Below are 14,947 nucleotides of genomic sequence, written 5' to 3'. Positions count from 1 at the left end.
AAGGGGTCCCATGTGGTGTGGGTCCCCTGCAGATGACACGCCGAGGTCCAGCAGAGAGGAGCTGAGCTTTCTGCAGAGAGCAGAGACTTGACATCTCCATGGACGTTGGAAATTAACCTCCACTGTTGGAGAATTAGATGATCTGTATTTTTCAGATGCCTGTGCGTGAGGTGGGTATAATGTATTTAAGACAGCAGCCCGCACGGAAATTCCTGTCTGGATTCCTCTGTAGAAAGTGGTGTTTGGTGTACGTCTACCTTTTTATGTGACACTGTTTATGTGCATTCCAGCGATCATTAACAAAGGCCACTTGGTGGAAAACCATGATGAAGGTGGATTTTGAAACGGCTGTATCAGCTGCAGGTCTGGCAAGACTGCAGTGACTCTGAGTCTAGTGAAAACTGCATCAGCAGCTTGTGCTCAGCCAACCTTGCATGGAGAGAAAAGGCGGTTCAGTCAACCATGCACACACACACACACACACACACACACACACAGAGCAACAGAAATATCATGGATTTCATCTGGGCAAACGTTTAAGATTCTATATACTAACATAGAGTCCCTCACTTCTTTTGTTATGTGCTCAGACCTACTTATCAATGCACAGTTGGTGAATCACAGCTTGCGTTAATTTGCTAGGCCTGCCATAGCAAATACCGAAGACTGGGCAGCTTAAACAACAGAAATGTATATATACTCAGAGTTCTGGAGGCTAGAAGTCCAAGGTCAACATGTTGGCAGTGTTGATTTCTTCTGGAACTTATCTTGTTGGCTTGCAGATGACTTCTCACTGTGTCCCCACATGGTCACCCTTAGGTCTGTGTGCATCCGTGTCTGAATCTTCTTCTGAAGTCCCCGGTCATATTAGATTCGGGCTCACCTGCATGGCCTCATTTAACTTGAACTACCTCTTGACCCTGTCTGCAGATAGAGTCACATTCTGAGGTAGAAGGGGTTAGGACTTCGGCATATGAATTTTGGGGAGACACAATTCAGTCCACAATGTGGCTTAAGTAAGGACAAACTATGTTTAGATGCTTCATATGTTCCTCTTCCTCTTTCGTAGATTTACAGCCCCCAGTCCCTTTCTTGGTTTGTTTTTTAGTCTCTTTTAATTTGGGGACCTTGAGGGCTATTGAGAGATTGTGAGAACAATGCCCAGCTTCACAGCCCAAGGTCTTGATCAAGATATGAGTTAAACATTTCCTTCCTTGAGGGATTGTCCTGAAGTTTCTCCCCTATGGTTGTCCTTCCATTTGGTGTTATTTTCTTATAGATGGCTAAACTCTCAGTATGAAAGCTGACAACAGTTTGAGGAAAATACAAGAACATGGTATTGCAATAATGGAAAAACTGGGTTAGTACCCACCAGTTGCCCCAGCCTGGAACTTGGCCCTTCCTTTTCCTTGCCATCTCTACCAGTGTGGCATAGTGATTGAGGACAGACTGCTGGGCTCAAAGCCCTATAGCATGCATTTTAGTACCTGTGAGATCCTGGGATTACATAACCTTTCCATGGCTCAATTTTCTCATCTGTAAAGTGGCAGAGAAAACAGTATGTACCTTCATAAGAAGAATTTAGTGGTAGAATTAGAAAAGCCAACAAATCTAATGAAGCATTAATAGTTCTAATAAAGCACTTGGCATTGTCCCTGGCCACAGTAAGTGCTCCATAAGCATTAGCTGTTACTCATTTTTTGTTTCTTACACACCCTCCTATTGCCACCCCTCTGCTCATCACAGGCTCTCGCCGTAGAAAGTCCAGAGTTGGCTGGAACAGCGGCCACTGCTTTTGTTTAGATATGAATCCAGTGTTCAAGTGAACATAGCAGTCTTTTATTTTGGTGTCACAAAAAGGAAGTTCAGCGACCTTAGGTGTATGTGGACATTGGGGGCCAGCGCTCTTATTGGGACCTGCCACTCAGTAGTTTGTCTCTTAATTTCTCTATACATCAGCTTCTAAATATATAAAACGGGCACAATAATCATTTGGAACTCAAGGAGTTGTTTGGGATTAAATGAAATGATATACATAGAGTTCTTAACATGCATGAAGTCATCCTATTAGTTCTTTCCATTTCAAATGTGAAACTGGAAAACAAGGTGCATGCATTCCATTTCCGCCGTCCTTGTGAATTTCCTTCCACCCCTCTAATGGGCTGCCCCATTGCGCTGTCTCACTGGGCACCTCCATTTTCTAAAAAGATATATTTATGTATTTGAGAGAGAGAGCAAGAGAGCACACAAGTGGGTGGAGGGGTAGAGGGAGAGAGAGAGAATCTCAAGCAGACTCCCTGCTGATCTTGGACCTCCACGTGGGGCTCAATCCCACGACCCTGAGATCATGACCAGAGCTGAAATTGAGAGTCAGATGCATAACCAACTGAGCCACCCAGGTGCCCCTGGGCACCTCCATGTTTTAGAGTCTGGTTTAACATATTCACCAACAGTGAATGATCAAGGTTCCATGATCATGGAATTCTACTTCTATGATGAAAATATTTCTAAAGCAATTGGACAAGCAATGAGCAAAGATGAGGATATTCTCTCTTCAGTTAGTTTGGGCATCGCTATGAAAGCCAGTGGAAAACTATGAAGGTTGGAGTCTGTCAACATGCCCCCTGGACAGCCCTGGATCTTTGCAAAGGCGGAAGTATCGCACCACCAAGCTGTATAACAAACTCTGTGTGTACTTCGGGGTCAGTCCTAGAGGAGACAGTAAGATTAACTGCCAAGTACTTCTCACAAGTGTTCAGTATTTCAGTAACATTAAAATTTGGTAAATCAGGGAAACATATAAATTAAGAAATCTATGAATTGTAAAATTGGGGGACAAGGTTCTTTAAAATAAACACTGAAAAATAAAATTCATGTAACTATGTTCATGGGAGAATTTTCTGGAGATGTTTATGCCAGGACAAAATAGTCTTTGTGTTATTTAAGTTTTTTTTTAAAGATTTTATTTATTTATTTGACAGAGAGAAAGACAGCCAGCGAGAGAGGGAACACAAGCAGGGGGAGTGGGAGAGGAAGAAGCAGGCTCCCAGCGGAAGAGCCCGATGTGGGGCTCGATCCCAGAACGCCAGGATCACGCCCTGAGCCGAAGGCAGACGCTTAACGACTGAGCCACTCAGGCGCCCCTATTTTAATTTTTTGAAAAGGTTTTATTTATTTATCTGACAGAGAGCAAGCACAAGCAGGGGGAACCTCAGGCAGAGGGAGAAGCAGACTCCCAGCTGAGCAGGGAGCCCAATGCAGGGCTCTATCCCAGCTCCCCAGGATCATGACCCGAGGCAAAGGCAAACGCTTAACTGACTGAGCCACCCAGGTGCCCTGCATTATTTTAATTTTTAAAAGTGGTTTTAATGGACAAGAATGGTTCTGGATTTTTAAACATGGTCTGTTCAGTTCTACGTCGGCAGGTACACGGTTGCTCATTTTCCTCATTACTGAAACCTGAGGACACTGTTTTACTTCTAATGTGCTTTAGAAACAGTGGTTGCATTTTAAAGGAATATAGCACATGAATCTGGGTTGTCCAAATATCAGACACACCTCTATCGCTTGCAGACTAAGTTTGGTTGGAGGCTGTTTCTTGTAGGTGAATAGAGTTATGATAATGAAATATAGTTGTCTCTCCCAGAGAATGATTCCGTAGGTGAATGTAAAATTATTTGGCTTATGGTGGGTTAACATTAAGGTACTCTTGTGTCCCTGGAATTGGAGAGGACTAAGATGGGAGAAGCTAACAACAAAGACAACAAAAACAAAAAACCCAGAAGCAATAAGACTCAGAATAAGTGAATAATAACTTCCTTCCCAACACACACACACATATGTATACAGACACAGGCGGACATACAATAAACACATACATGTGTGCACACATCTATATACATATACTACATATGTATTTTAAAAATAAAATAATTGGGGGTGCCTGGGTAGCGCAGTCGTTAAGCGTCTGCCTTCAGCTCAGGGCGTGATCCCGGCATTCGGGATCGAGTCCCACATCGGGCTTTTCCGCTGGGAGCTTCTTCCTCTCCCACTCCCCCTGCTTGTGTTCCCTCTCTCGCTGGCTGTCTCTCTGTCACATAAATAAATTTAAAAAATCTTAAAAAAAATTTGACTTTGGTTTAAAAAAAATCCCCTCTATTAATTTGGGTTATAGGAAATCTGGAGTAAATAGCAGTTCACACGGGAAAAGGCATTTTCTTGTATTGTTGTTGTTTGCAACCCTAAACCTAATCTAGATTTACTAACAGAAAAGTGAACGTTTGCTAAGGCTGAATTACTGAAATGAGAAACATAGTATTTCTACTATGTTTTTCCCAATTCAGAAAAACATTTGAAGTTTTATATTCAGTTCATGGGAACTGCATTTTTAAGTTAGGTTGTGTTCAGAGCATCATGACAAGGCAATGAGGTCTTGTGAAATAATGAGTATTTTCAGATAAAGAGTTGAACCTGAGAACTTTGGGTTCTGGGGGTGATATATGATTGTTACATTTAAATGATAGACGGAGAGTTGCATGAAATGGAATCAGCATCTTTTCTGCAGCTCCAGAGAATGGAATTTACAAGGCACCTTGAGAATCAATTCAGGGAAAGATCCCCCTAACAGAGGAAATTTCCATAAAACAAAAGAACTATCTTAAGAGCAGACGAATTTCCTGTCACTGGAATGTGCCAAGAGGGGCTGGTTGGTGGAGAGATGATTCCTTCTTGGTGCTGAATTTGGGGCTGCATAGCGACAAGAGTCCCTTCCAAATCCAAGATTTACCTGGCTAGTCTCCTCATACCATTAGTACATCCCCTTTCCTCCTGTATGCCAGCTCTACACTTTCTTTTTATTTCTTTCTAAATGAATAGTTTTTCATCTTTCAGAACAGTGTTTAATGTTTACAGAGAAACGAGTGTAAAGTACAGTCTCATAGCCCCCTCACCCCTCGGCATCCTTTCCCCTTCTTATTCTCCTCTGCCATTAGTGTAGAGCGTTTGTTTGAGTGGATGAGGCCATGTGGATATATTGTTACTAATTAAGTCCCTCATTTACATTGTTTCTCTCTTTGTGTTGCACAGTCTATGGGTTTTAACAAACATATAATGACAGGTGTCCTCAATTACATATCGTATAGAATAACTTCACCGCCCTAAGAATCCTCTGTGGTCCCCTATTCATCTCTCCTTCCCCCCACCCTTGGCAACGACTGATCTTTTTACTGTCTCTGTATTTTTACCCTATCCAGAATGCCGTATGTGTGGAATTATATAGTATGTAGCGTTTTCAGATTGGCTCTTTCGCTTAGCAACATGCATTTAAGGTTCTTCTGTATCTTTTTGTAGTGTGAGAGCTTATTTCTTTTTATCACTGAATGACATTTTAGTGTACAGAAGTATCACACTTTGTCCATCCATTCACCTTTGGAAATTTTCCATTCATTTAGGTAAATACCAAGGAGTGCGGTTGCTGGGTTGTATGGGAAGAATATGGTTAGCTTTTAAAGACACCGGCCAGCTGCATTCTAAAGAGGCTTTACCATTTTGCATTCCTGTCAGCAATTCATGGGAGTTCCTGTTCTTCCACATCCTTGTCAGCTCTCTGTATTGTTCGTACTTGGGATTGACGTCATTCAAATAGGCACACACATAGCGGACTGACTTTCCCCCCTCATATTCAGATGCCGTATTTCCAAATTACTGTAAGAAATACACTTAAGCTGCCATTGGTGTAATGTGATGTCACTATAATCATTCAGAATCCTGATGGAAAGACGCTGGAAACAGGAGAACGAGCACTTATGTTAATATTAAAACTGTGAATGATGATTGTAATAACACAAATGTATTTGTAAGAGTACTTTTTTGAGTGTATTTTGAAAAGCAGTGCTGCCAGGAGAACATACACAAGACCTATTTCTGATCAACATTTATACACAACTACACTCAAAGGCACGAGGAGGCATTAGTGAGGCATCAGACAGTCATTCTGCCAAGAGGCCTTTGGATTTTTGAGCAGTCGCTACTGATTCTTGATTGAGATTTCTCACTCTCTTTGTTTCAGGTCTTTCAAGTCGCCTACGTCATCATCAAAGCTGCTAACGCCCCTCGACCTGGAAACTGGATTTTGGAGCGTTCTCTGGACGGCACCACGTTCAGCCCCTGGCAGTATTATGCAGTTAGTGACACGGAGTGCTTGACTCGTTACAATATCACTCCGAGACGGGGGCCGCCCACCTACAGGGCTGATGACGAAGTGATCTGCACCTCCTACTATTCCAGACTGGTACCGCTTGAGCATGGAGAGGTACTGTGCCCACCGCAGAGCCCTCACCTCAGATGTAAAGATAGCCGTTGTAAGAGCCAACGTTGACCACTCAAAGTCGATCTCTCTTAGTACAGATTACGGAGCTCTTTAATCTAACCATCTAGCTGTGTTCAAGGTATCGACGGGAGTCTCCTGATGACTGATGTCATAACCCATACATTTCACCTTATTGATTTCTTCCTTTTGAGAAGAGCCTTCAGCCTTCCGTCTGCTGTGCCTCAGTAACTGTATCAGATCCTCTTAAAGCATCTCTCCCATGACACGAGGGCAAGAACATGTGTTGAAATAGTAAAGGGGGAGCTAAAATGCCTCTAAAAGATGTAGTTTCTAGTTTTCTCTGTGAAGTTCTCCCCTTTGGAGGTGTTGAGGATTGGAAATGGCTTGTGAAGTATCCCAGCTCAGAGCTCACCACTCCCAGAGTGGCAGACACACTTCGTTAAAGTCAGAGTACAATAAAAAACAAGCATTCTTTTCCTTTTTTTTCCTTTTTTTCCCCTTTTCTTCTTTTTTTTAATAGAGGAAGCAGGGTGGGGGGTGCAGAGAGAGAGAATCTTAAGGAGGCCCCACACCCAGTGCAGAGACCAGTGAGGGGCTGGATCTCAGAGTCCTGAGATCATGACTTGAGCCAAAATCCAGAGTCAGAAGCTTAATTAACTGAGCCACCCAGGCGCCCCCCCAAAGAACAAGTCATTCTTTAGTAGTGCCTGGCTCGATGAGATAAAACTACAAAAGCTCTCCTGAGGACTCTTCACAGCAGGAATTCTGCAGCAAGCCTGCATTGTTTCAGGAGCAGAGATTAAGAAAGTGGGTATACAAAACTTTCTGGCACCTTCTCTCACTCTCCCAAGTCTGTTCCGGGCATTTAGAATTTGTTTCAGAGGAGTCGTAACCTAATGATGCATGTTCAAATACCCTCAACACTGGGACCAGTGGTCCCGTTAAGTTTTCTAGCACTGTCTGAAATACCGGAATGCATAACTTTGAATTAATTGAAGGTATTTTGTGATCGTGGTGTTCACAAGTAATAATTAACAAATGTTGGGTTTCTATAAGAATCTGGTTGTTTGGTTTGCTACTAGATGGTATCAGTAACGATTATGTCCTGAAGTTAAACAATCAGGGCTGTATTTCTGCAGGCTTCAACTTGACATTTGTTCGTGTTGCTGTCTTCATCTTTAGATTCATACGTCACTGATCAACGGCAGACCGAGCGCTGATGATCTTTCCCCCAAGTTGCTGGAGTTCACTTCCGCGCGATACATCCGCCTTCGATTACAGCGCATTAGAACCCTCCACGCCGATCTCATGACCCTCAGCCACCGTGACCCTAGAGACCTTGATCCTATTGTTACACGACGAGTAAGTCTATGGCAGGGCTCCTGTGCACTGTGAAGTTTATTTTGTTTAAGGAAAATAGACTTTTCTTTTTGATTGGCTTCGTCCTCCCAGGTTGGCCCTTTTTTTTTCTGACTTCATTGAAGATCAGTATATATGCTTTGTTTAGAAGGGCACTTCCAAACTAGGGGATAGTTCTGACATCGTGTCCTCGCCCCCCCCCCCCCCCCCCAGCATAATGCCATTCTGTAGTGAATGTTGCAGTATTGCTCTTCACTGGTCTGACCCCACATCCAATCTTCAGCGAGTAAGTTGTTGCTGTTTTCACTTAAAAGGAAATTGTCAAGTTTGAGTTTTAATTTACATTCGAGAAGATGTACAGATTTTAAGTGTATGGTAAATGTACAAGGCTTGTGTGGACAAATGTTTTCAAATCCCTTGGATAAACTAGGAGTGGAATTACTGAGTTGTAGGGTAGCTGTGTGTTTAATATTTAAGAATTTGTGAAGCCTTGTGGAAAGTTGTACCATTTTGCAGACCAGCAACGTGTGGGAGTGCTGTTGTGTGACACACCGTCACAGATTTGGGTTGTCAACCCATTTTCACACCAGCCATTCTGGTGTGCATTGGTGACAGCTCCTTGTGATGTTAATTTGCATTTCCCTGACGGCACGTGTGAACCTGTGCTTATTGGTATCTGATCGAGTATTTTTGTTCATTTTTCATTTGGGTCATTTGTCTCCTTATTGCAGAGCTATGAAAGACTTTAATATATTTTGTGTACAGTCCTTTGTCAGATATCAACATTGCAAATATCTTCTCTGTCTGGAGCTTGCTTATTTACATTCCCATGACCTTTGAGAGGTTTTGATTTTAATGAAGTCCAATGTATTATTTTTTCTTTTATACTTAATGCTTTCTGTGTCCTTTCTGAAAACCACTTTTTTATTCCAGGTTTGCAAAGATGTTATCCTATGCTTCTGTCTAGTATAGTCTTTATAGTTTTAGCTTTTACATCTATTGTCTTTCAAATTAATTTTTGTGTTTGGTGTGAGGTAGAGGTCAAGGCTGTCTGTTTCCCTGCATATGCGTGCAACTGTTCTAGCACCATTTGTCTTTATGCCAATAACAAACTTCCTCAATTGCTGTAGATTTTAGACTTAAGTCTCTAAGTCAGGTACTATAATAATCCTACTGAGCTCTTTTTCAACAGCTTTGGCTATTCTGGGTTCATTTTGTCTCCTTATAAATTTTAGAATGGATTTGTTAATTTCTGCCCCCCCCCCCAATCCTGCTAACATTTTCACTGGGATTCTACTGTATTGATAAATCATTTGGGAAGGATTTTGGAAGACATTTTGATAATATTGGATCATCTAATCCATGAACATGCTGTCTCTCTCCACCTGTCTTGGTCCTCTGTAGTTCTTTGTAGTGAAGTTTTATTATTTGTTTATTCATGCATCTATTATTCATTTATTCTTAATTTTTTTGCCTGTGAGCCTTAATAGGTTTCTTTCTAAATTTTATTTTCCATTTCTTCATTGCTAGTGTATAGAAAGAGTCCACTTTTGTTTATTGATTTTGCATATTAAGACATTGCTAAAGCCACAGATGATTTCTACTAGGTTTGTGTGTGTGTGTGTGTGTGTGTGTGTGTGTGTGTGTTTTAATAGATTTTCCCAAGTATACAATCATATCATCTACAAATAATGAGAGTTTGGCTTTACTGTGCACTCTTTCTGCCTTTGATTTCTTTTTTCTTGCATTATTGAACTGGCTGGCACCTCCCATAGATGTGGGATGGAAATGGTGAGAGCAGAAGGCAAGAGGAAAGCCCTTAATCTTTCACTTCCAGCTCTTGGGTTTTCATGGATTCCCTTTACTAGGGCTGAGCAGATTCTCTTTTACTAGCTTGCCATTTTTTTAATGAGTGGTGGTAAATTCTGTAACACGTTTTTTGTGAATCTATTGAAATGATCAAATGATTTTTTTCTCCTTTATTCTGTTAATATGTTGATTTACATTTACTGATTTTTGTGTATTGAACTAACTTTGAGTTTTGGGGGAAAATTCTACTTGGTCATGAGTTATTATCCTTTGTATAAAGTACTATATTCAATTATATAGTGCCATATTCAATGTAGCAATGTTTTTTAGGGTTGTCAGTTATGGGTGTTGAATATGACTGCCTGGTATAAGGTACAGCCAAGTTAAGAATTTCTTTTAGACTTCTCTGGTTTCTGTTGATGAACTCATTTGGGCATTATTTGTTTTAGATCAACACAAGGATTCTTTGTGCATGAAATATAATTGAATATGTATATCTAATTATTATTTTTTAAAGATTTTATTTATTTGACAGAGATAGAGACAGCCAGCGAGAGAGGGAACACAAGCAGGGGGAGTGGGAGAGGAAGAAGCAGGCTTATAGCGGAGGAGCCTGATGTGGGGCTCGATCCCAGAACGCCAGGATCACGCCCTGAGCCGAAGGCAGACGCTTAACCACTGTGCCACCCAGGCGCCCCTATATCTAATTATTTTTTAGGTTACCAATAATGGCTAAGCTATATATTGGAGAGCCCAACATCTTCTTTGATCTGAAATAGAAGAGGCCTTAATTTTTGTTTGTCACTTTCTTTTTCCTTAGTATTACTATTCAATCAAAGACATATCTGTTGGAGGAATGTGTATTTGTTACGGTCATGCTAGCAGCTGCCCATGGGATGAAACTACAAAGGTGAGTTCTAGTATTTTACAGTTTATTAAAACTTTAAAACAGAAGTTATAGCTATAGTGTTTGCCTTACTGTGTTTTATTCAAGTCAGACATTGAAAGGTATAAAATTATGTTACAAGAAATATTTTTCAGATTATTTAACTGGTTTCATTTTTTTGAACAATTTTATTCCACTTTCTTTGGAGGATCTGTTTCTCTCTTTCTATTTTCCTGGTATGTCCAGCACAAAGCAGATTTTTTTTTCCATCATGATAAGCATACTCTTTAATCTCTATCACCTATTTCATCCATCCTGACTATGCCACACCTCTTCCTTTCTTGGTTTGTCTCTGTCTTTGCCTCTCTCTCTCTCTCTCTCTTTTTTTTTTTTTTTTTACCTTTGCTCCTTTGTTTTATTTCTTAAATTCTACATATGAGCAAGATCATATGGTATTTGTTTTTCTCTGGCTGACTTATTTCACTTGGTGTTATACTCTAGCTCCATCCATGTTGCAAAAGGAAAGATTTCATTCTTTTTTATGGCTGAATAATATTCCATTGTATAGATACATAGCACTTCTTCTTTATTCATTCACCTATTGATGGACACTTAGGCTGCTTCCATAGTTTGGTTATTGTAAATAATGCTGCAATAAACATAGGGTGTGAGTATCCTTTGAATTAGCATTTTTTAATTTATTGGGTGAATACCCAGTAGTGTAATTGCTGGATCATAGGGTAGTTCTATTTTTAACTTTTTAAGCACCCTCCATACTGTTTTCCACAGTGTCTGCACCAGTTTACATTCCCACCAATATTGCAAGAGGGTTCCCCTTTCTCTGCATCCCCGCCAACACCTGATGTTTCTTGTGTTGTTGATTTTAGCCATTCTGACATGTATGAGGTAATATCTCACTGTAGTTTTGATTTGCATTTCCCTGATGATCAGTGATGTTGAGTATCTTTTCATGTGTCTATTAGCCATCTGGATGTCTTCTTTGGAAAAATATCTGTTCGTGTCTTCTGCCCATTTTTTAATTGGATTATTTGTTTTTTGGGTGTTGAGTTGTATCAGTTTTTTATATATTTTAGATACCAACTCTTTATTGGATATGTCATTTGCAAATGTCTTCTTCCATTAAGTAGGCTGCCATTTAGTTTTGTTGATTGTTTCCTTTGCTGTGCAGAAACTTTTTATTTTGATGTAGTCCCAATAGTTTATTTTTGATTTTATTTCCCTTGCCTCAGGAAACATATCTAGAAGAATGTTACTATGGTCTATGTCAGAGAAATTACTGCATGTGCTCTCCTCAAGGATTTTTATGGTGTCAGGTCTCACATTGGGTCTTTAATCCATTTTGAGTTTACTTTTGTGTACGATGAAGAAAGTGGTCCAGTTTCATTCTTTTGCATGTAGCTGACCAGTTTTCCTAAAACCATTTGTTGAAGATACTGTCTTTTTCCCATTTTATATCCATTCCTCCTTTGTCAAAGATTAATTGACCATATAATTGTGAGTTTATTTCTTGGTTTTCTGTTCCATTCCATTGATCTATATGTCTGTTTTTTAATGCCAGTACCATACTGTTTTAATTACTACCATTTTGTAATATAACTTGAAATCTGGAATTGTGAGACCTCTAGTTTTGTTTTTCATTTTCAAGATTGTTTTGGCCGTTTGAGGTCTTTAATGGTTCCACACAAACTGTAGGATTGTTTGTTCTAATTTGTGAAAAATGCTGTTGGTATTTTGATAGGGACTGCATTAAATCTGTAGATTTCTTTGGGTGATATCGACATTTTAACATTTGTTCCTCCAATCCACGAGTATGAAATTTCTTTCCACTTTTTTGTGTCATCTTGAATTTCTTGCATCAGTGTTTTATTGTTTTCAGAGTATAGGTCTTTCACCTCTTTGATTAAGTTTACTCCTAGATGTTTTATTGTTTTGGTGCAGTTGTAAATGGGATTGCTTTCTTAATTTCCCTTTCTGCTGCTTCTTATTACTCTATAGCAAGGCAACAGATTTCTGTACATTATTTAGTGTCCTGCAACTTAACTGAATTCAGTTATTAGCTCTAGTAGTCTTTTGGTGGAATCTTTGGGGTTTTCCATATATAGTAACAAGTCATCTGCAAATAGTGAGAGCTTTACTTCTTCCTTACCAATTTGGATGCCTTTTATTTCTTTTTTTGTTTAGAAGATGTATTTCTAGGGGCGCCTGGGTGGCACAGCGGTTAAGCGTCTGCCTTCGGCTCAGGACGTGATCCTGGCATTCTGGGATCGAGCCCCACATCAGGCTCCTCCGCTATGAGCCTGCTTCTTCCTCTCCCACTCCCCCTGCTTGTGTTCCCTCTCTCGCTGGCTGTCTCTGTCTCTGTCGAATAAATAAATAAAATCTTAAAAAAAAAAAAAGAAGATGTATTTCTAATTAAGTATTTACTATGAATTTTTTTGTGTTAAAATACCCATAACATAAAATTTACCATTTTAACCATTTTCAAGTATACAATCTGGTGGCCTTATGATCTTTGAAACCCTTTTCTCTATAAGACTGACAAGCAAAAACCATGCACAGCTATAAACTATGCTTGTATTTTTTAGAAGAATGGTTCCCCATTTTCTCCCTCTTCCATGTTTTTGGTACTAAATCAAGAGAAAATCAAGTTTACCCATTTTAGCATAATACTAAGTGAATAATATGACACCCTGTCTCCTCTTAAACCACTTATATGAAGCGACTTGCTATTCCCCCCCAGTCTTTGTACTTCTCTGACTCTTGAATAGGATTATCCTCTTTTGAGGCTGAAACCTAGGAAGGTCAGGAAAGTTATTAATAGGAGCTTATAAACCCTGAATATCAGTGCATCTTATTTGGAAAACGTTTTGTTCATGAACCCATTCTATTTTGAGTTTTGTTTTATTCCTCCTCACTTCAGTTTGTAACCAGGTCATGTGTGTATATTTTTCTCTATAATGCCTCTGCTTTGTTGGAGCCATATGTCCTCAGGTGTACCGTTATGCTGGATATGGGACTGTGATCAGTTCTTTTAAAAATAAAGTTACGAAAAATATATAGGTTAATTTCCAAATGTCATTTTGTCTTCCCCATTTCTAGAAACTACAGTGTCAGTGTGAGCATAACACCTGCGGAGAGAGTTGCAGTAGGTGCTGTCCTGGGTACCACCAGCAGCCCTGGAGGCCCGGCACTGTTTCTGCTGGGAACACGTGCGAAAGTAGGTCCACTGAGGATGGAAGGATGCAGTGCTTTTCCTTCTTAATATGCTTATCTTGATGATGACTTAACATTGTGACTAGTGCGTAACTTGTTTTCTTAAGTATTCAAAGAGTTCCCAAAGTTACATATTACCTGAATACGATTTAAAGTATTAAGGCCCACCTGTATATTTAGGGGTTTGCTATTTTATCTCGGGTTGCTCTTCCCATAGATGAATGTATTCTTTATTAATTTGGGTTTAATTTTTAAGTAGACAATATATTCACATGATTCCAACATCCACCTATATATAAAAAATATGTAATGAAAGTATTACTTCCACTCTGTCTCCATCCTTCCCACTTTTTACTATTTCTTACTATGTTCTTCCTGAAATTTTTATGCAAACAAAGCGTACATCAATATGTTCCTACCCCCAACATAGTTCGTACATAGAACCTGACAAGCTATGCATGTCTTTCTACACATCGCCTTTATATTTAACAGTATGTCTTGAAAATCTTCCCATGTTAGCAATTATGAAAGGCTGTTCTTATTTTTTAAATTTATTTGTTTTTTTTTTTAATTCCAGTATAAGTAACACACACTGTCATGTTAGTTTCAGGTGTATAATGTAGTGTTTCAACAATTCTGTACATTCATGACTCAGTGCTCCTCACGATGAATGTGTCTTCATCCCCTTCCCCTGTTTCACCCCCCGCCCACCCACCTCCCCTCTGGTCACCACCAGTTTGTTCTCTATTGAAATGCTGTTTTTAAACACAGTACCACTGAATTCCTTTAAATGGATACAATATAATTAAAATGGCTACGATCCATGGATAGTTCAGTTGTTCCCAGTCTTTTGTTAACACAAACAGCGATGTGATGTTTAAGCCTGTACACATCACTCATAAGTGCAGGTACTTCTGCGGGATTATGATCCCAGAAGATAGGTTGAAGGGTCAAATGGGTATGCATGTGTATAATGTTGATGACTACTCCCAATTGTCCCCCATAAGATTGCCCATATCCTATTCAATTTACTTATTCTGGAATTTTAATTTAATTTATGGCCATAGAAACTTACTTAGGGAGGGAAGGGTTTTCTTTATATAGGACATAATAAATATATTCATTGCTCTGTTAAAATCCTCCTAGAATGTAATTGTCACAATAAAGCCCAAGACTGTTACTACGATGAAAATGTTGCAAATCAGAGGAGGAGTTTGAACATTGCTGGACAGTTCCGAGGAGGGGGGGTTTGCATCAATTGCCTGCAGAACACCATGGGAATCAATTGTGAAACCTGTATTGATGGATATTACAGACCTTACAAGGTGAGA

The 14,947-nt window shown here is 39.8% G+C and overlaps 1 protein-coding gene across 2 annotated transcripts in view; it reads left to right on the top strand.

Moving 5' to 3' along the window:
- Positions 1-14,947, top strand: part of LAMA1 (laminin subunit alpha 1) — a 159,127-nt gene that overhangs the window by 46,375 nt on the left and 97,805 nt on the right. For both annotated transcript variants that reach the window (XM_044383133.3, XM_057313235.1), the window contains exons 4-8: positions 6,068-6,310; positions 7,511-7,690; positions 10,317-10,406; positions 13,503-13,620; positions 14,763-14,941. In XM_044383133.3, the coding sequence (XP_044239068.3) occupies positions 6,068-6,310; positions 7,511-7,690; positions 10,317-10,406; positions 13,503-13,620; positions 14,763-14,941 (810 nt within the window). The remainder of the gene's footprint in view (positions 1-6,067; positions 6,311-7,510; positions 7,691-10,316; positions 10,407-13,502; positions 13,621-14,762; positions 14,942-14,947) is intronic.

The sequence above is a fragment of the Ursus arctos genome, unplaced genomic scaffold, assembly GCF_023065955.2.
Source record: "Ursus arctos isolate Adak ecotype North America unplaced genomic scaffold, UrsArc2.0 scaffold_17, whole genome shotgun sequence".
Taxonomy (NCBI): domain Eukaryota; kingdom Metazoa; phylum Chordata; class Mammalia; order Carnivora; family Ursidae; genus Ursus; species Ursus arctos.
Note: the sequence above shows the minus strand (reverse complement) of the source record. Positions and strands in the feature narration are given on the sequence as shown.